The 21,654-nt window shown below is 43.3% G+C and overlaps 1 protein-coding gene across 1 annotated transcript in view; it reads left to right on the top strand.

The window, feature by feature from the left end:
• Positions 1 to 21,654, top strand: part of LOC136582197 (mucin-5AC-like) — a 130,873-nt gene that overhangs the window by 15,918 nt on the left and 93,301 nt on the right. The window contains exons 6-12 of the mRNA XM_066583047.1: positions 1,261 to 1,367; positions 6,128 to 6,344; positions 8,498 to 8,623; positions 13,031 to 13,148; positions 14,505 to 14,643; positions 15,750 to 15,851; positions 19,158 to 19,227. Coding sequence (XP_066439144.1) covers positions 1,261 to 1,367; positions 6,128 to 6,344; positions 8,498 to 8,623; positions 13,031 to 13,148; positions 14,505 to 14,643; positions 15,750 to 15,851; positions 19,158 to 19,227 — 879 coding nt within the window. The remainder of the gene's footprint in view (positions 1 to 1,260; positions 1,368 to 6,127; positions 6,345 to 8,497; positions 8,624 to 13,030; positions 13,149 to 14,504; positions 14,644 to 15,749; positions 15,852 to 19,157; positions 19,228 to 21,654) is intronic.

Consider the following 21,654-nt stretch of genomic DNA (forward strand, 5'->3'; position numbering starts at 1 on the left):
TGAATTTATCAGCATTGTTTCAGTGCAAATAGTAAAAATGTAGGAGCATCTACAGGTGAGGGAAGAGAAGCCACAAGAGAGAGCAGATTCTACAGGTGCAGTCAGTATCCTTAGGCCCATCCTTAGGCCTTATATACATGACAAAGCCATGAACAGGCAGTATGGCAGCACAAAGAGACCCTGTGTTCAGTATTATGGCCTTATTGGCACTCCATGTGCTGCCTTTTGGTGTCTCTGTGCAAAACTGTGTTCTCCTCAAGAAATAATATATAGGGGTGAATCTCATCATATTGTGACATGTGATGGAGCCGATTTTGAATTTATGAACCCTTGTGTACCTCTGCATAAAATTGAAAACACATAAAGGTCCTTTTACATGAGCAAATTATTGGGACCGATCACTCCTCCAAACACTCATTTGCTCGACAATTGAGCTGTGTAAATGAAACAAAGATCAGCTGATGCTTTTTCAACGAATGCTTTTTCATCAGCTGATCGTTTAGTTTCTATGAGCATAAAAATGCTTGGTGATCAATGGTACATCTACCCATATGAATAGGGAGATGCACAGCTGGCCGGTGGGGATGAACAACCATAGTAGCAATCGTTCGTCCCCATAAGTCAATTTACATTCATGTCAATCTACATGGCTGTCAATCGGCACTTGTTACATCGGACTATAGACTCGGCCTATGTAAGAGGACCATAACTTATTCTAATCTTGACATAACAAAAAGTTATTAACATTTCAAAAAGTTTGAGACTTCTTAAATTGCCAGCAAATTGTTCTAAAGGGTAACTTCAAACAGCGTTAAGCTCTATGTTTTTGGCAAGGGGTTCTGAGGACATAACTGAAAACGGAATTTAAACAGAACCCATAATGGAACCATTGACTTTAAGGAGGCAAACAAACTCCAAAAGGCGCAAACTGTGGACTCTCTTTGGTTTGTTTCCATCGTTTTGAAGGACACAATAGCATAGTCTTCTATACTATCCAAAGAAGAACATGAACCATGTCCAGCTGAGTACAAAACTTGCACCTTTGGAGTCCATTTGCCTCATTAAAGTGAATGGTTCCATTGTGGGTTTCACGGGAATTCTGTTTTCATGTACGAAATGGAAATCCTTGCTGGAAAACTCAACATAGAGTTTGATGCAGTGTGAAGCTACCCCAATCCCCTGACATGAATATAGTAATGCAGTACATAGTGAGAAATAAAGTGTCAGTATATCCTAAATAACAGTACGTTCCCTACTCAGGTCAAGAGATCACTCCAATACAATATGGAAATCTGCAAATAAGGAAAATCCCAACTGAAGAATGTGCAGATGTGCCCCCTTCTTCTCCAAATCAGTGCAAAGATAAGGTAAGACATATGCAAGAGAAAAACACCTTATTCTAGGGAAATTAGTGCTGGCAGCATAAGAAAGGTGATGTTTTTATGTCAAAAAGGACAAATATAAGTCCTAATAAACAATGTAGCAAAATCATTCTATTGAATCCAAATACAATTTGTTGTTCCAGTTATCAGCCTTTTTGGGTTTCGTGACTTTCATTTAAAGGGCCACTCCGGTGATTTTTAAAAATTCATTAATTATGTAGCTATACCCGTAGTATATATAAGTGACCTAGTGTTACCTTTGTTAGTTATTCCATTCAGACTGAAACTCCCAGCCTCTTTTTCCTCAAAAGGTCATGTGATACTTCTGACCAGGTCAAAGCTACTTGGGGGCTATGGATGCATTTTCCTTTCAATTTCTCAGTCTGTGAAGATCTATCACACAAGCTCTTTAGAGGGGAATACGGACACTCTGATAGTTAAGGATTATGATAGCACAGCTCTTGTCAAACAAGTATAATAGAGGAGATCACAGCTCAACCTCTTGATTATATACTTATGATAATTAATCAGTTTCCCGTGCATGCAAAAATGATATAACCTTAGCTAATGCAGGGCTAATGCATCATGGGATTGATTAAAAATAAAAGTAAAAGAAAATCTCAGCCTTGAGATGGTGCTAGACATGGGGCTGCACTGCAAGGAAGTGGCTGGAATACACAGAGGAGACCTCTAGAGTGGGATAGGCAATCAATTGAGGGGAGCCGGGGTGGAAAAATGTGTGTTTGCCGGAGTGGCTCTTTAATGTCAGGTATGATGTGAAGGCTGCTACATATCACTAACTATATATGTAACCTCTCCAGGAACACAAACATACAGTATATGTAAATTATATTACCAGCTCATTCTATAAACTTCAGCGTAATAAGTAGTGGACTTTATGTGCGACCTCTGTTCCTCATGTTATTTCCCTCAGTATACTATAGTATGGCCTAAGTATAACATACAATATTATGACTCGCAATTCTAAAATGACATTTCTATTGTCTTATTTGTATAAAAGTTATGTTTTTAACAAAGTTATACCCAAAAATACACATAATGTAGAACATAACTGTAAGCATAGACTTCCACACAACGCACCCTATGGAGTCTCAATTTGGACATAAGCTACCTTTACTAGACTTTTACTGGCCAGTTCCTATGACATAAAACCAGTATCCATCTATATGCACTCCTAATTCAGTAAGTAACGGACGTTTTCTGTGACTGTTTTTAATTTTTGTATATTTCCCCTTCTGTGATGCATTTATATTAGTGTAGGGTCCCACTACAACGCAAGGAACCGTGAAGTGGTTAGTGGGCTCATGTATCTTGGCCAAAATCCAACCAATGCCTTGCATCTATTATCTATTATTCACATACAGCGTGGCTTTAAGACTCCAGAGGGAGCTCAGGGTGGCAGTACCAATGTGGTTCACTGATGGAAGTGCAGGGCAACCCGCCAAATTATCATGGCGTCATTAATAGGTTGTTGGTCTGCATGGTGAACTACATATATCAGAATGGTCTGGCACTTTGTATCCACTATGTGTGGGAGTATACGCCAAGCAGCCACCCCCCCCCCCTATATCAAGAGGCAGTGTGAGTGGCTGTCTCATCGGTGTCCTGCACAGGTGTAATTTCCTCCTCCATTTGGTAGTCAGCTACCTGCATGGTGATAGGATGCATCTATATGCACTCCTCACTCAGTAAGTAATGCCCGTTTTCTGTGACTGTCAGTATCCATCAAGCACTTATCATGATACCAACCTACGTCTTTCCACCAATGCATATAACCGAAAGGGTGGGCAAGAATGCTGCTCTCCATGTGGCTACAGTCACACTACCAGACTTCTAGGGCCATTTCTTTCTCAGGAAAACTAATACTCAGTCCCTGTTCCTCTTCTACAGGGTCGGCCATGGAAAAGTAGCCCAACCTATGACAAAACTGTAGCAGGAAGAATGAGCAAGTGTACTGCTTTGTCCAAACTCCTGTGCACCTCTGGGCATGTTGCAAGATGTTGGCTGATACTGCCTATAGCTCTTCAAAAGTGATGCTGCATATGGTGCTCATGATAATTTCCATGAGTTCATCCAGGGTGGGGGGATTATAAGTTCTGCTTTACATTTCCTCACAGATAGAAAATCGTATGTGGACAAGTCTGCGGAACGTGATGGCCATAACCCCTTGCTCATGGTTAGGGGATCCCTAAGGCTTCAAACTGCAAAATGTGAGATTGCGCCCTCTCCACCTGCAAAACAGACAAAAAATGCACAAATTTTACAGGCAATCAAAGTGCTAATATACAAGATACCCAACACCTATTTGAACCGTTAAGACTTGTCTGAAGTGACAGAATAATAAAGCCCCCAGTAGTTGCCCCAATAGTAAATGTCCATCTTAGTGGCACCAATAGTACTAGTAACCCCCTTAATGGCCTCAGGAGTTATAGTTACTAAATTAGTGGCCCCAGTAGTAATAGGGACCCTCTTAATAGCCCCAGTATTTAGAGTGACCATGTTAGTGGCCCAGTTAGTAATAGTGAGTCCCATAGTGGCCCAAGTAGTAACAGTACTCCTGTTAGTGGTCACAATAGTAATAGTGTCCCCAATAGTGGCATAAGTAGTTCTAGTTACCTCCATAGTGACCCAAGTAGTAACAGCACCCCTCTTTAGTGGGCCCAGTAGTAACAGTGCCCCCTGTAGTGATAGTGTTCCCCATAGTGTTTCCAGCAGTAATAGTGTGCCTTATCGTGGCCACAGTAGTAATAGTGACCCCCATAGTAGTTCCAGTGGAAATAATGTTCCTATAATAGCCCTGGTAGTAATAGTGATCCTCATAGTAGTCCCAGTAGTAAGTGTTCCAGATAATGGCCTCAGTTGTAATAGTGGCCCCTATAGAGGCAATTATTTTTTACAGCTATTACTGGCCAATAAAAAATTATTACCAGCCAAATGACAACCTGCCCAACCCTCTGAGGTCTGTAGACTGCCACATGAGGTGGCAGTCTCAGGTCACCACATGGTAGGAGAATAAGACTAAAAACTAGCAGTGGATTTTAGCAAGTAGGAACCTCTTCTGCTTCTGCCCTGGCTGACACTCACTGCACAGGCAAACAGGATCTCATTATTAACCCCCTCTTGGGACCCACCAATTGCTTGTATATTTTAAATATTAGCCGAACTGGTGAAGGCGATATCCCCAAAACGCGTTTTCGTATGCTGATCATGTACTTTATTAAATAAAAGGAGAAGTTTTCCACACCTTTGGTCACTTCCTACTTGCTTTAACCTGCAGTGTTGCGCCTTCTCCACTACCCGTTTTTAGCCCTATTCTCTTGCTCTATCATGCCCCCCCAGGTGGTGCGTCATCTGGTCAGGCAGCACTACTGAAGTTACCACTCCACTCTCTTCACCACGTATGTAGTATCATTGTTCACAACAAACACGACTGTATGGGTTTTGCTCCAACGCTCTCTTTCCTCCTCGTCCACACCACATGGTAGGGGCATCCCTGCTCACAGTTTGCTCTTCCATAAACAGTTCATGGACCCCTGCCAGTGAATCATGGGAGGAGTCACATGTTGCTCCATCTTGCTGGAAAAGGCAGTACATTCTTTCTTCTGGCGTTAGTTGTTTACAAAACTGTTCAAACACATCCAGATAAACCACAGTATTCACAGCTGATTCAAAGAAAATTGGGCCTACTATTCACATTCTTGATACTTTGCACCAAGCATCAATTTTCCGGATGTACAGTGATATTTCGTAAATCAGGTGGGGATTATCAGTTGACCAGTACCTCGTATTGTATAAATTCACATGACCTGATAAATGAAACCATGCTTCGTCCGCCATAAAGAACAACAATGGGTTCAGAAATCTTCTAGAAATCATAGGCAGTAACCCCCGTACAGTAATTTACAGGTTTAGCTTTGTCGGGCTCTTTCAATTCATGCAAACTTTACTGGATAAGGTTTCAGGTTCAGAGATTTCAGCACATGCCAACACATCTTTTGTGATACACCAACTTGCTGGGCAGTCTACACATTGACTTTCAAGGGCTTTTTGCAATCCACTGTTGAATGTCATAGACAACTTTGGAAATCTGGATTGATAAAGACCCCAGTTTCTTCATGTTTACGAAAGAGTTGGTTTGGCGCCATTTCCGAACTATGTTATGAATACAACGTTAAGCAGGTGACTTTGTACCCAGGTCCTTGTTGGCAAAGACCCCTTGTTTTTCCTTAATTGATCCACTTCACACATAGTCTTCCGCAATAACTACCTGCGGTTGCAGATGGAGCACTATCTTTCTGACATGACACGCACCGAAGGACTAAATACCAGGGTAAAGTAAAGCCATAAGGCTGAGCACAGGGCAACAACTTCACCAAATAAGGTACAATGGGTTACAGCCTCCGCCAAAGAGTGCGATGCCAGGATTGGAAGTAGACTACTTTTCTGTAGCCCAACCAACTTCCATGGCCCACTTCTCAATGGCAGCAGCCAACAACCCTCCTCTCCAAATCAAGTCATGTCATTTCCTGCAGTATCACAGGCTACACTATGAGCCCAAAAGGTGTAGAAATCCACTGCTACCTACAGTATGCAACCACTATCGATATACTCACAACAAACTAGATATAGTTTGATTTTACACCAGATCATAATGATATTAGTGCGCAAATATTACTGGGGAGAGTAAATTAATTTCACACCACAAACATTTGTCTTTGTTACAGGCTGAAATATGTAAGAGTATTCTGACGGGTGAAGCTTTCTCTAATTGTAATGAGATTCTAAAGCCAATGGACTATATAGATAGCTGTGTGCAGGATCTGTGCCGCTGCAGTGCTGAGAACAGTATGTACTGCCAGTGCAGCATGTTTGCTGAATATTCACGGCAGTGCACTCACGCCGGTGGGGTTCCTAGGAACTGGAGAACACCCGAAATGTGCCGTAAGTATAAATAAAAAACAATAATGTAAAAGCAGTACGGAGACTTCAAATGTCAATGACAAAATTGCTGATTAATTTTTTATGCTCTGTTCATACTTCTATTAGGTATTTTCAACCATATTTCTATTGCACTGTGATGGTTAGAATAGCAGCAGACCCATTAAAGACTCAATTAAATCTGTTAAACGGAATCTGTTAGTTCTAAAATACTGTCCAAATTGCAGGCATCATGTTAAAAAGCAGGAAATGCAGAGCAAATTTGTAGTTTTATAGGGAAAGAGTCAGTAAAACTAGTATTTTATTCATTAAAACTAATGCGCATTCTGAGCAGAACAGTCCAATGGGCGGAGCTATCAGTGATTGGCAGCTACCCCTGTATGTACAATCATGCGCAGCTGTCAATCACTGATAGCTCCGCCCACTGGACTTTTCAGCTCAGAATGTGAAGAGGTTTAAATAAATAAAATACAAGTTATACTTAAAGGGGTTGTCCCGCGCCGAAACGTTTTTTTTTTTTTTTCAACCCCCCCCCCCCCGGTCGGCGCGAGACAACCCCGATGCAGGGACCTAAAGAAAGCTTACCGGAGCGCTTACCTGAATCCCCGCGCTCCGATGACTTCTATACTTACCGGTGAAGATGGCCGCCGGGATCCTCTTCCTCCGTGGACCGCAGCTCTTCTGTGCGGTCCATTGCCGATTCCAGCCTCCTGATTGGCTGGAATCGGCACGTGACGGGGCGGAGCTACACGGAGCCGGCATTCTGCACGAGCGGCTCCATTGAAGAGAGCAGAAGACCCGGACTGCGCAAGCGCGGCTAATTTGGCCATCGGAGGGCGAAAATTAGTCGGCTCCATGGGAACGAGGACGCTAGCAACGGAGCAGGTACGTAAAAAACTTTTGATAACTTCTGTATGGCTCATAATTAATGCACAATGTACATTACAAAGTGCATTAATATGGCCATACAGAAGTGTATAGACCCACTTGCTGCCGCGGGACAACCCCTTTAATCTTTCCCCATAGACAATATATCCATCTGCTCAGCTCTTCCTGCTCTGTAACATGATGCCTGCAGTTAGGACAGTGTGTTCCAGCTGACAGATTCTCTTTAAATTGTCTTCTCTAAAGATGGAAGCAAGTATGAACAGAGCTTAAAGCATAAAGTACTAGAACATTTCAAGATTATTCTTCAAGCTTTCATTGCTTTGGACTAACCCTCGAATCTCAAATTTGAGAGGACTCACTGTCCAATATAATACAATAGCTGCATTCACAAATATATTAACATCACACTCCACCAATTTTAATTGGGTTGTCAGCTTTGGAAATCTCTTTTGGTTGGAAGGGACCTCTAAATCTATGCTGTTTACTGGCTGTCTTGCTGCAGATACCCAACAAGATCAGCTGTAATATGTGGGGGAATTTCCCTGCAGCATCACCACTGAGGAAATTAAAGGAGTTGTCCCACCAAAGCAAAGTATCTCTTATTCACAAGATAGGGCATAACTTGCTGATCGTGGAGGTCCAACCTCTGGGACACCCGCCAATCATGAGAATGAATCCCGCGCATGTCTTAAAGTGTGGAGTGGAGGACACGCATGTGCATCTATGTTCCATTCCCTTTGGTGAGACCACCACACTCTTCTATCTCCAGTGGTGACACTGAAGTGAAAGGAGCGGTGGTGCACACGCAAGGGACTGCATTCTCGGGATGGGTGGGGGGGTCCTGATAGGTTGATCCCCACCGATCAGTTAGTTATTTCCTTTCCAGTAAATAAGGAATAGTTTGCTGTGGTGAAAATACCCCTTTAAACATTAGACAGCACTTTTCAATGGGTGATCCAATTAATGCACGGATGGGACAAATCCCTAAGAGTGAGAAGGGCTCTTTGTAGACACTTTTTAATTGGGCTACTAGGTGAATCCCTTTAACAATTTAGTGGACTCCAAGATTGAAACTCGTGTGCTCCTGTAGCCCACTGCATAGAAATAGTCACCTCAAGTACTGTAGATCAATCTTGGGAGGAACGACCCTTTGTGAGTAACTTCACATAAAAAGATGCACTTAGTAGTAATTTGTAAGATATCTTGTAGCCAGTTTCTGCTGCATTAATCTGATATTAACTAACCTAAGTTAATGTTTGTGTTCTCAGCCCAGTCATGTGATCATAATATGGTATACCAAGAATATGGCTCCCCTTGTCCCAATACATGCTCCAATACAGAAAGGACCATGGTTTGTGAAGACCATAGTATGGATGGATGCTTTTGTCCTCCAGGTAAATTGATTTTTATCAGTATGTATCGTAACCACTTTCATCACCAATTGAAAAATATGGATCTTTATTCAGACTTTGATTTAATGCTCGCTGCAAAAAATACAGAATATATATATATATATACACACAGGGCAGGGCACATAACAGACATACAGACCAGCTACAAGTACCTTCGTATCCTACAATTTCATGAGAACCATGCTGAAGAGAAAGAAAGATAGCAATATCCAAGGACTACCAAAGGGTTAGACAGGTCCTAGACACCCAGCTCAATAGGAAGAACAAGATCCAAGCCATCAACAAGTATGCCCTGCCAGTCATCAGATATTCATGCTGCTATAGTAAGTTGGCCAAAAAAAGACATGGGGGCTGCCGACGTGAAGACTTGAATTTTCTCACAATGTACAGTGGTTTCCACTCCAAGTCCAACACCCAGATTCTTTCATTATCCTAAATGAAACTCAAAGCATCCAGGAGTACATCAGTAAGTTGAATCGATCAAAAGAAAAAAACTAGGGTACTATACATACGGTGTTTCCCTGTCTTATGTAAATTTTTGCCCCAAAAGAGGCACTAGGTCTTATTTTCTGGGATTTTTTTTATGCTTACCTAGCAGCCACGGTCCATGTCTTCCCACTGGTCTCCAGAGCTCCGGCGCACTTGCTTGCAGTCCTCAGTCGTCTCCACAACACGATGGCTGTTGATTGGCTGAGCAGTGCTCCAAGAACCAATCAATGCAGCGGTTCGATGAACCAGTCACAGCCATCGTGTTGTTTCATCGAGTGCTGCATTGATTGGCTGAGCAGCGCTCGAGAACCAATCAGAGCCATCACTTCCTGGAGGCGGGATTTATGAATCCCAGAACCAGGAAGCGATCTTCTGTCGGTGGCTGAGGACTGCAAGTAAGCCCGCCAGAGCTTTTTGTTTTTTTATGTAATTCAACTAGGGCTCATTTTCGGGGTAGGACTTATATTTCAAGTCCCCCCAAAAAATCAGAGCTGTGTATTTTTTGGGTAGGTCTTATTTTCAGGAAAACACAGTATATACATAAGACTGTATGAACCAATCACCAGCCGTGTCTGTGTATATACAGGTGAGAAGCGCAATAGAGAGTGTGGGGGATACAGCAGGAAGAGAGGGAGTTTGGTTTCCAAGGGTGAGTGTAGAGAAGAGTTAGATTAGGGAATATGGTAGGCCTTCCTAATATTATGTGCTTTTAGGGCACAATTAATACTGTGGGCGTTAGGAATTAGACTGATTTTCTGGAGTGGTGCATTCCAGAGAACAGGTGCTACTCTGGAGAAATCTTGAAGATGGGAGTGGGGGGTTCACATTAAAGAGGGACTAAAGGCCCATTTACACAGGATGAATATTGGGCAAATGATGCCCGACACTCGTCCTTGTGTTTCCTCGCTCCTGTGCTGTTGCACGGGAGCTAGCAGAGCTGGGCTAGCTCACTGGGCGGCCAGCAAGGAGGTGGGGCAGTGCAGGAGATTTTTCTCCTCTCGTTCCCCTGCCCCTCTCAATTCACTTAATACAGCGACTGTTCAGTACTGAACGGCCACTATTTACACTGAATAATGAGCGATGAAGCTCATCGCTCATGGTTTATGCAGCATAAACGATGGACAATGAGCTCATTGTTCAGTGTAAATAGTGTCCATTCAGTAGTGAACAGATGAAGTGTTATGTCAACAGAGAGGGATGGGGGAGTGAGGGAAGAGAAATCTCCTGCACTGCCCTGCCTCCTTGCTGGCCGCTCTGTGAGCGAGCCAGCACTACTAGCTCCCGTGTGACAGCATGGGAGCGAGGACATGCGGGGATGAGTGTCGGGCATCGTTTACCTGACATTCGTCCCATGTAAATGGACCCTTAATCTAAGGTTATTAGCAGAGTGAAGAGCATGGGTAGGGTGGTAGACAAAGACGAAGGACGAGATATAAGGTGGCGCAGCACTGTGGAGAGCTTAATGGATAAGAATGATGAGTTTAGATTGCTGTCTCTAGTGGAGAGATAACCAGAGGCTTCAGTGTAGTGACTGGCACAGGGTGGAGGTATAAATGTAGTGACTGACACAGCGTGGAGGCATCAGTGTAGTGACTGGCACAGGGTGTAGGCAGCAGTGTAGTGACTGCTACAGGGTGGAGGCATCAGTGTAGCAAATGTGCAAAAAGATAACCCTGGCTTCTGCATTTAGGATGGATTGGAAAAGGGAGAGTTTAGTGAGGTGAAGACCGATCAATAGAGAGCTGCAGTAATAAAGCTGAGAGTGGATCAGGGCATGCAAATAATCCAAAAAATATACTGTATATCATTTTTTAAAAATTTAAGAATGCTTATTTGCTCTCTCCCTATCAGCAGAGTGGGAGGGTTTTACCTTGTCTGATGCTAAGGGCATGCTCAGCATTCCGAGCCACTCAGAAATCTCCTCACTTCTGCTCTTGTCTCACAGACAAACAGAAAGAGAGAAACTGCAGTTGCATCTCCCTCCGCCCTGGTTGTGTCAGTCTTCTACTCATTACAGCGGATTTACAAATACCGGGGTACATTTATGACTGGTGCTGTGCCAGAATTCCAGTGCAATCTGTGCCTTTTTTGGTGCAAATGTGACAGACTTACTATTGATTTGCACCAAAAGAACAGTTATTGCTCTTCTCTCTTCACTTTTTAAAAGTGTCTAGAAAAGAGGGCGTGGGTTTCTGCCTTGCCAGAATTCAGAGGAACGGGGAAAATTTGTTGCAATCTCATTTCAGTTGGTGGGAGGTATTCAAACTGGCTACATATCTCGAGGCATAGTTAAAGATGTGACAAATGTATTAACATCGTGTGACATTTGATAAATTTTAAACTGAAGAAGGGAATAAAAGTGTGCCAGAAAAGTGGTGTCAAACATGAGGATAAATTCTGCCCAGTGCCTAGTACTTAGAAAGCTGGACTAGTTAGTGTTGAAATGTGCCAGTGGCTTGTGTTGGATGAAAAATCTGGCAAACCTTTGGACCGCCTAGTCTAATTTTATACCACCTATTAGTTGATATGGTTTATGCCAAATTTTGGTGCAAGATGTCACATTTATAAGCATCGGTGCTGCATTTTCTCACAAAAACATCACCGCCACTTGCGTTTTTCTTGCTTGTTTTTTTCTTGCGATTTTGCGCGATTGTTTATCGTTGAAGTCAATGGGACTTTCTAATGTTAAAAACACATTGCATCGCATAAAAATCTCAAGTTCGTGCTTTCTGATGCGATAAAAAGGAGGCTCCATAGGGAAACATAGGAGATTAAAAAAATAACGCAGAAAGACAGGGCATGCCACAATTTCTTTTTCTCGCAACATCGCAGGATTGAAAACATCGCAAATGTGAAGGAAACCATTGAAAAGCATGGGTTTTATAATTCTGTGTTTTCACTCATTGTGAAAATCACACAATTTTAACCCCAGTGTCAAGGCTCCCTTAGGCCGCTTTCACACGGCTGAGAAAATTGCAGAAGATTTGTGTGTTGTGAGACGTACAAATCTCGTACAAATATGAACCCCATTCTTTCTTTCCAAATCACGGTATGTCCTATCTTTGGGTGTTCTCTCAGAACGTCTCGCCCTTTGTTTTCAATGGGGTAGGAAAACACAATGCACAGGGTCCGATACGAGGCTTCCCAATGAGAATCGCATCAGTAATGAACTGATGGGATGCGTTTTTGATAAAAAATATCACACATGGCCATGTGAAACTAGCCTTGAGCTACATAATCCCATTTTCCACTAAGCTACGCTCCTTTGTTGGATACAGCGAAAAAAGTGCCCAAAAGTGTCTAAAATGCGTGATAAATGTGGTTTAAGGTATGTAAGAAGTTTTCTAGCTCAATTTGTACCAGAAAATTGTCAATATTTAATAGTAATCTGCCCCAGTGTATTGAGAAGACATTTTTGGGGACCGAGGAAGTTATAGAAAGCTTTTAGACAGAACAGTGATAACTAGAGGGTGTTGGAAGTTGAGGGAGAAATCCTTAATAAAATACATTACAGAGTTTAATGTACTTACAGGTACTACTGATCGATGCTTTAAAGGGTTTTTCCAGGGAAAAACTGTAGATGACCCATCCTCAGGATAGGTCTTCATTAGTTGATTGGCTGGGGTCCTCCTCTTGGGACCCTAGCCGATCAGCTGAATAAGCACTCGCTGTCACTGCCTAACCAGCTGATTGGCTGGGGTTCTGAGAGGAGGACCCCAGCCAATCAACTATTGTAGACCTATCCTTTGGGGTCTGGAGTGGAAGCTGCTGCTCCATCCCTTGTGTAATTGATTTTAATGAGAGCTCAGGATAGGTCATCAATAGTATTTCCCTCCTTTAAATGTTCATACTTTCATTCTTTATCTAATACTGTTAACAAAAATGCATCTCTTTACTCAGGAACTGTGCTTGATGACATAAATAACACAGGCTGTATCCCCCAAAAGGAATGTTGCTGTATGTATAACAGTGAGATTTACAATCCAGGATCCTCTTTCAGTACTCCATGCCGAGAATGGTAAAGACAATTGTTATCCGTATGACTGTAACAATATAACAATGCCGGCATTAGTAGTCAGTGAGAGTGCCAAGTGATTTTGGGTTTGCCTTGCCAGTAATGGAAATAAAAATGATTGAGTTCTCCGAACTTGTAATCTGATATTTAAAAAGCTACAACATTCCCATGTTAACTGAACAAACGGCAATGATATTTTGTTACTTTGATTTTTATCCATAGTTCTCTTTGTGATTGTTATAAATGTATTCTTTTGTAACATCCAACACCCGATACCCTTAATCAGCTGTTTCCCGAAGCTGCGGCACGCCAGAACCAGCATAGCTCCATACACTGGGTAGTGGCCAGGAATAGAACTGCAGGCTAAAGTGAGAGAGTCAACAGTAGTATTCCGTGACGTTGCACAGTGTATGGAGCTATGCACTGTTTTGGCACACAGCAGCTCAGACAAAAAGCCAAGGGATGGGGCTGATGAATGTCAGATCCCCCTATAGACAAGCATGGAGAGAAGCTGTCGCTCTTGATGATGTGGTTGGGAAGAGGCCGTCTCTTTGACTCGAGAGTCCGCCTCTTTGACTCGCAGTCGACCTCTTTGACTCGAGAGCTCTGAGGCAAATGTCTAAAGGCCCATTTAGACACCGATTATCACTCAAAATTCGCTCAAGATACGTCTTTCGAGCGATAATCGTTGCGTCTAAACGCACGGCCACCGTGCACTGTTCGTGCACTATTCGTTCATTAGTGATTTCTAGCAAGCTAGAAATCAGGGATGACTCTTATCAGCGCCGCACGCTGATTTTCTCAGCAGGCGGCGCTGATAGTATTCTTTCAGCTGGTATCCCGCTGGCAGTTCTCAGCAGGACACCAGCTGAAAGCTCCGAGAACAATGTAGCTGTTTGCATATACAAAACAGCTGCATTGTTCTCAGAACTATCGCGGTGGTATCCCGCTTTGCCTGCATTAACTCTTAAGTAGCTTAGCTACTTAGAGTTATGCAAAGATGAGCGCTCAAATCTGTCACTCAAACTGTTGTTCGAGCGAATTTTGATCGATCATCGTTCTGTGTAAATGGGCCTTAAGTATGTTTTTTTTCTAAAACGTAGTAGCTTTTCCGAATACAACATGTATGTGCTGAATGGGTATGTCTCTCCTTGGTTCATGCTGCCTGGGGTTTAAGCAGAAGAACCTGTTGACAGGTTCCCTTTAAGGTGACCAAAGTCATTGTCTGGCCCTAACGGTGAAGGCAGAGGTTACAAATATGTTCCATTTCAGCCTTCATCCGCTAGACTATTATATATTGTTAGGTATTGAAGTGTCTCCTCCTATTTCACAATATACTGTATGATGATTTTTTCTTAGCACTTGTGCCTCGGGGAAATGGAAATGCCAAGAGTCGCCCTGCACAGGAACCTGTTCAGTAGAAGGTGGATCACATATTACAAGCTTTGATGGATCCCATTACACTATCAATGGGGACTGCACTTATGTACTTGTAAAGGTAAAATAGTAAAGAGCAGTTAAATCTGCTGCATGAAAATCTGCAATATAATGTCCCAACAAAGTGACAATGGCCCTTTGAAGTGAAAGACGTATTTTACAGGTAGCACAGAGGAATTTGGGTCAACTCCAGTCCTCAATACTAGAGTCGGATTTGACAATTAAAAACTTTGAATTACCCAATTTTTTGCTTTAAAGGGGTACTTCGGGAATTTAATATTGATGCCCTATCCTCAGGATAAGGCACCAGTAGTTGATAAGTAGGAGGGTAGGTCACTCAGGATCCCCACCAATCAGCTAATGCCCTGGCCCACTGTCAATGTAGTGGAGCCGGATGTTGTCATATGTGGTCAGACCTGGAAGGTTAATGGAAACGCTTTGCACCCATTGAAATCCATGGGAACAATTCATTCTATTGCACTTCCAATTCTGAGGAGCTGGAAGTGTAATGGAAAGCATCTATCTCATTGCAGAGCAATGCCTTTCTATTACATTTTGAACCTGAAGAGGATCAGCTGATTAGCGGAGATCCCAAGTGGCAGACCCCTGAGGATGGGTCATCAATAGAGATGAGCGAGTATACTCGCTAAGGCACATTACTTGAGCGAGTAGTGCCTTAGCCAAGTATCTCGTCTCTAAAGATTCGGGGGCCGGCGGGGGGCGGGGGAGAGTGGGGAGAAACGGAGGGGAGATCTCTCTCTCCCTCTCTCTCCCCTGCTACCCCCCGATCCCCGCCGCAACTCACCTGTAACCTGCACCAGCCCCCAAATCTTTAGAGACGAGCGTGGTAATACTCGGCTAAGGCACTACTCACTCGAGTAATGTGCCTTAGCGAATATACTCGCTCATCTCTAGTCATCAATAGTGAATCCCCGGAATACCTTTCAATTTAATGTGTCTGTCCTGGGTTCAGTCTGCCTGTCGTTCGGGCAGTAGAAACCCAGAGCAAGGTTCCCTTTAATTATTCTACCAAAGTTCAATAGTTCTTTACATTAGTTTTTAACTAGTTGTTTTGTGAAATTCTAGCCTTGAATTTGCAGGTTATTATTCTTTTGTTTTATGAGCGATACAATACTAATACCTTTAATCCTAATCCTTTCATGACAGCACAATGCTTTCACTGTGCTTGCGGAGCTGCGGAGATGTGCAATTGCTAACAAAAAATCCTGCATGAAAAGTTTAACTTTGGCCATGAAAAATGGGGAAAATGTAAGTATTTGTTTCAAGAAGCACTTTTATTTTACTACACAGAAAACTGCGTTTTATAACTGTTAATTCAGCAAACACCTTTATTTGCAGCAAAGAAATAAGATGATATGAAAGGTGACGCACACACATTACATAGCTGTAGGACAAATGAGAGTTTGACCGGCATCTATCTCACCTGACATCTGTCATCCTCTTACACATGTATACTTGGCTCACCAGAGTGTGCATGTGTTTTCTATGAAATGAGGGGAGAAAGTGGCTGCCAGATGCACCTGGCAGCAGCTTATCTTTCAAGAACAAAAGGATTGGGCAGTTGAAAATCTAAGACCCCATTTAAACTGCCAGATGATCGCTCAAAAGTCGCTACTAAAGAGCTATACAGCAAACAGCTGTATTATTCTCCATGGTTGCAGCTCGCGTCTCGCTGTAAACTACCAGCAGGACACAGGCTGTAAGAATCTTATCAGTGCTGCCGACTGTGATAACAGCCTGCACCACTGAAAAGAGTTTATCACTCAATTCAAGAAAAGTAGAATTAAACGATGAATGACTTGTGCACAAAAACTGCACGATGTCCATGCATTTAGCCCCAATGATTCTCGCTCAAAAGATGGTTTGAGCAATTTTTGAGCGAGAATCGTTGGGTCTTAATGGGACTTAACTGCCTGGTCCTTATCTTCCCGGTATTTGCCTTTGTTGGAAAGTCTAGAGGCAACTATAAACATCAGAGGATCGGCTGCTCCGGCCAAAATTTGGGTTCTGCCTAGCCATATCTACTGTATTGCGTATGGCAACTCTAATTTTATTAATTTATTCAGCTTTTTATGTACAGGGATAGTGGTTCTAAGAAAACCTTCCTAGGGGAGAAACAACTACATCTTAATCACATGCTCATATATATGCTACATGAAGGATTTGTATTTTACAGATCCGTACTATAATATTCATTAAAGTCTATGGGTTCATATAGTTCCTCTATATGCCTCTGATTTCATATTAGTTTATCTCTCATAAGATCATATGGAATGTTTTCCATTGTATGGCACATTACAAATGTTATGGCTCCCTGGAAATATTGTCTTATGGAGCACCTTACGGCAAGACTCAGAAGCGCCTACTTACTTAGACCGGTTTCATATACCGGTCTATGTAAACTCATCGCTGGGCCAAAGCGCCAGACTGAAACCTATGCCAGAATTGATACCAGTTTGTGGCTTAACGTATAGTAAACATGACGCATACAGCCATGTATGGTCCTAAACAATTTTTGATGGACGAGGTCTAAAAGTTCAAAAAGTCGCAGTTTTGGTCCGTGCATCCAAATTGCAATTTTTCTATCCCTGTAAACTGGTGTACAGAATTACATATGTCCCAGAGTGCCTATGGTTTCATTATACAGGACCACAGGGGTGTGATGTGCCATGACACAGGGTTTGAACCGACTGATTTTTCCATATGCATGAGACCTTGTTCAAATTTGTCAGGTCCTGCTTTGCCATAATACAGTACGGCATTGACAGATAGCTGCACAGTAAAGACCAGATCCCACTTAAAATGTGGGTTAACCCCTTGAGTGGCACGCCCGGAAAATTTCCGGGACGAGCTCCACTGCTCATAGCAACATAGCCCGGAAGATTTCCGGGCTATGTATCACTATGGGAGCTGCAGAGCACAATGCCACAAGCTGTGACACTGTGCTCTGCCTGCACAGACCCACAGAGAACAAAGCAAGGGCTTTGAAAAACCAGCAGAAGATATTGCCGACATGTCGGCAATGTCCTGCTTTGTTTACAGGTTGCCATAGAGACCATCGGCTTGTCAGAAGCAAGCCGATGGTCTCTGTGGCAGGGAGAGCTGGTTGTTAGCTGTCAGAGGACAGATAGGTACCAGCTCTTACAGCAGAGATCAGAGAAAACCTCCGATCTCTGTTGTGTTAACCCTTTACATGCTGCAGTCTATGTGACTGCAGCATGTAAAAGGCTGTCACTGCAGCATGTAAAGGGCTGTCACCATCGGACCCCCGGAATGTGATCAGGGGTCCTGATGGGTCCCTGTGGAAGTCCCCTAAAGGGACAAAAAAAAAAAATTTAAAAAAAATTAAAAAAAAAAAAAAAGTAAAAAAATTATTAAAAAAAAAAAAAAAAACACTTGTCTCCCTTTACTTTGTAAAAAATCAAAAATACAATCACACATGTGGTATCCATGCGTCGTAATGACCCAGAGAAGGAAGTTAATACATTATTTAACCCCTTAATGACATGGCCCCTTTTTTTCTTTTTTCCCCATTTCTTTTTTTCCTCCCCCCTGTTTAAAAAATCACAACTTGTCGCGCAAAAAACAAGCCCTTATATCGTCGTGTCAATGGAAAAATGAAAAAGTTATGGCTCTTGAGACGCAACTGCAAAACTAGTTGAAATTCAATGATTAGACCATTTTAAAAAACCTGCCCTGGTGGGCACGACAGGGTGGTAGGAAACCTGCCACTCAAGGGGTTAAAGGGTGAAGACCGTGACCATGGTCCTCAGGATTAGCCCAAAGTCAATTGAGTCAGTGACACAGTGGACCGATACCCACTGCACTACAGATATCTTTCCTTGGATACTTGATTCCTTAGCTCTTCCTTTTCTTCTTTTCTTCATTTGCCAACATGGACTTTCATCTTCTGATTGGGGAGCTATAAGAGAGTCACTTCTTATGTGTGGATCACCAGGGAAACAGACATTAAACCATATACTGCCCTAGACGTGTATGCTATTTAATACCATTTGCCTAAATACTATGAAGGCTCCTATATACAGCTGCTTTATAGCTAATTATTAGATGCTGTAAGTCAATATTTACTTATTCCCATTCTCTCTTTCCCAACTTAGAGAGATCAGTGTCCAAGGTTCTAGTTGCCCCACTTACTAGCTACACAGGCTTGGAAGTAATATTACCAACAATGCAGCTGAAATTTGCATACTAGTCACTAGTCATTTGCATTCTAGATGGCAGCTATGAAAAGAACCTAAATGAGGTGGCGTGCGGGTGAGGCTGGGGTGCAAGCTGACATTTTGTACCAGGGTCCATAAGCCTTTAGCTGTGCCTTCGATTCTTACATACCACACTCATCAAGTGACATTAGTGTTCATTAACACAAGAGTGTAAGAGTTTGCTCTGAAATCCACTGTTATGAGTTTTTACTTTACAGTAAAAACACTGTAGGTCGGGGTGAAGTACGAGTCTTTTTTCTAAGACCTTATCTGCTGTTACATTTTTAACTGCATCATTTCTTACTGTATAAAAACTTTTTCCTTTTATCCTCAGGTTCTTGTTATTAAAGACAGCGGTATGATGTTACTTAACTGGATACCAACTCAGCTGCCTGTGTCAGTTGGTGAGTATAGAAATTACTTATCGAGCACATCTGCAGCTGGTGTTTGCTGTATATTATAGCTGACACTTTGTGGCAATTGTTGCTATTAGCAAGGGCTCTTTTCCCCACTATTTAACCACCTGGATGCCAGTGGTTAAGCACAGAAAGGGGACTCCCTCTGTCACCCCATTGATGCCCCAGTATGAGATGTCAAAGACCAAAAGAGATGCCAGTTAAAGAAAAGGGCCTGTTTGGGAACAGACAGAAGGAAAAGTTCTTGGTGTTATAGAATGTGAAGAAATTGAGTCTGAGAAAGTGCCAGTTAAAAAGTGAGACCCACGGGCCTGGAATTGTTACCCTGGAGGGGCAAAAGCTATGATGCAGCATACAGCTGTCATCAGGGTGAAAGATATGTTGGAGTGCAATATACAGAATTGCCTGCAGAGGGAGATAGATAAGCATTCTGGAACCTGGGAAGTGAAAAGTGAGAGAAGACCTGTGGGTGTGGCAGGAACTAGGTGAAAAGATCAGTTCCTTCCACACTCAGGGGAAGAAAGTTGGCTGCTAGCTAGAGAGGGTGTGGGAGCCGCCATCAGGACTGGGAGCCTGTGGTCCATCATGGACCAGTTTGGGCCCATCACCTGTCTGATAGAGGAAGACACCCTTTAGACTCCCTGGGTGGGGGTAGTGACAGAGACCCTGTGGGTTGTGAACCTTGGACATTATATGCTGTACACGTTTGCTGTGTTGTGGAATAAAACTGGCAGGCACCAGGTTTAAAAGAAACAGGAGTCTCTGGAGTGTTTCACAATGTGTGGTGCCCGTTTCCTGATGGAGAGGTCAGCAATCCCACAGGCAATAACCCCGGCTTGCCTATATATACACACACAGACATATCTTAAGACAGCATTTATAGCTTGACAGTTTAGATACAATAGCTGATCTCTAGTACCCTCTATATAATGCAGTCACAATATGATAGATACCAGTTCTAAATCTACACAGTGCTTAAGTTTACAAAGCAGTTACCTCCAGTGATCACAGGTGGTATCTTCTCTGACTGGTGTCATCCACTTACTTTTTTTTCTTTTCCATCCAGCCCAGACTGCCATGAAGATCTCTTAAAGGGGTTGTCCGGCCATAAACATTAGATCTCATTACTTCTGTTTTCCCATTTCCATGCACTTTGTAATATACATTGTGCATGGTAAATGAGGCAAACAGAAGTTATTGACTTACCTGTAGGGGTGCCCCCCCCCCTGTGTTGTTCCTCGGTCGTCCCTGGTTACGACAAGAAATCTTCTTTTCTTGTCGGGCCGGCTCCAGGTCTTGACGGGACGTCGGGGAAGCGCGTCTCACTTCTGCTCTCTACTGCGCATGTGCAGTAGAGCTTCAGCTGCTGGGAAGCTCTCCTATGCCTGCAGGGGACACGCGGCTGCTGGCATCTGTAAGGTAAGTGGACGGCCGGGCTCTCGCAGGGGGGGGAGGGGGGGGGGGTGCTGCTGGTGGTGGCCGGGCTGTCAGGAGTCGGGGGGGGGGGGGGGGGGGGGGAGTGCTGCTGGTGTTGGCAGGGCTGTCAGAAGTCCGGGGGGGAAGGAGGGGGGGGGGGCATATGTATGTGTGTAGGGCATGCTTGGTGCTACTTTCACTTTCAATAGCCGACGATCGTCTGCTATTGAAAGTACTGCTAGAGATCACGATCTGCTCCTACAGCTCTGACAGGTGTAGCAGTAGATTCCTTCATCTCCCCAGCATGTCCCCTCATCACTGGAGGCTGTGACACTGCTGTCCCAGTGTCCAGTGATGAGGGGACACTGTTGGGAGATGAAGGAATCTACTGCTACACCTGTCAGAGCTGTAGGAGCAGATCGCACTGCTCTCCCTGCTCTCTCATTACTTTGAATGGCCGGCTGCTGGTTCCATTCAAAGCAGTGAAGCGTGCATGATGCCGGTCCTCCAGTCATGTGACCGGTGTCATCGGGACCGCGCACTAAGGAGAGAAAGGCAGCAGTGCATCATGGGAACTACCCAGTGGCGCCATCTTTGAAATATCCTTCAGGCAAACTTTATAAGGGGAAGAAAAGGAATAAAAAGGTGAGGAAAATATCGTTTTTCATGGTTAAAGCTGTAGTGTGTGATGCTTCTCCTCTACAGGGCATTCATGGGGGGAAAAAAATCAGTTTCGCCGGCGGACAACCCCTTTAAGGTTTAGACTTGACTGCACACAGCAATAATTGCCCTGTAGTGACCAACACAAGAAACTGTGCCTGCTTTGTGCCCCCACACTGTAATAATACCCCTTTATGCCCCACATAGTAATAATCCCCCACTGTGCCCCTCCACAAAGTAATATTGCCTACTTTATGCCCCAGAAAAGTAATAATACCCCTCTAAGATCACAAAGTGCCCTTTAAAATTAAGTATATTTATATGAAGATTTAAGCTCTA

This window comes from Eleutherodactylus coqui, chromosome 11, assembly GCF_035609145.1.
Source record: "Eleutherodactylus coqui strain aEleCoq1 chromosome 11, aEleCoq1.hap1, whole genome shotgun sequence".
Classification (NCBI taxonomy): domain Eukaryota; kingdom Metazoa; phylum Chordata; class Amphibia; order Anura; family Eleutherodactylidae; genus Eleutherodactylus; species Eleutherodactylus coqui.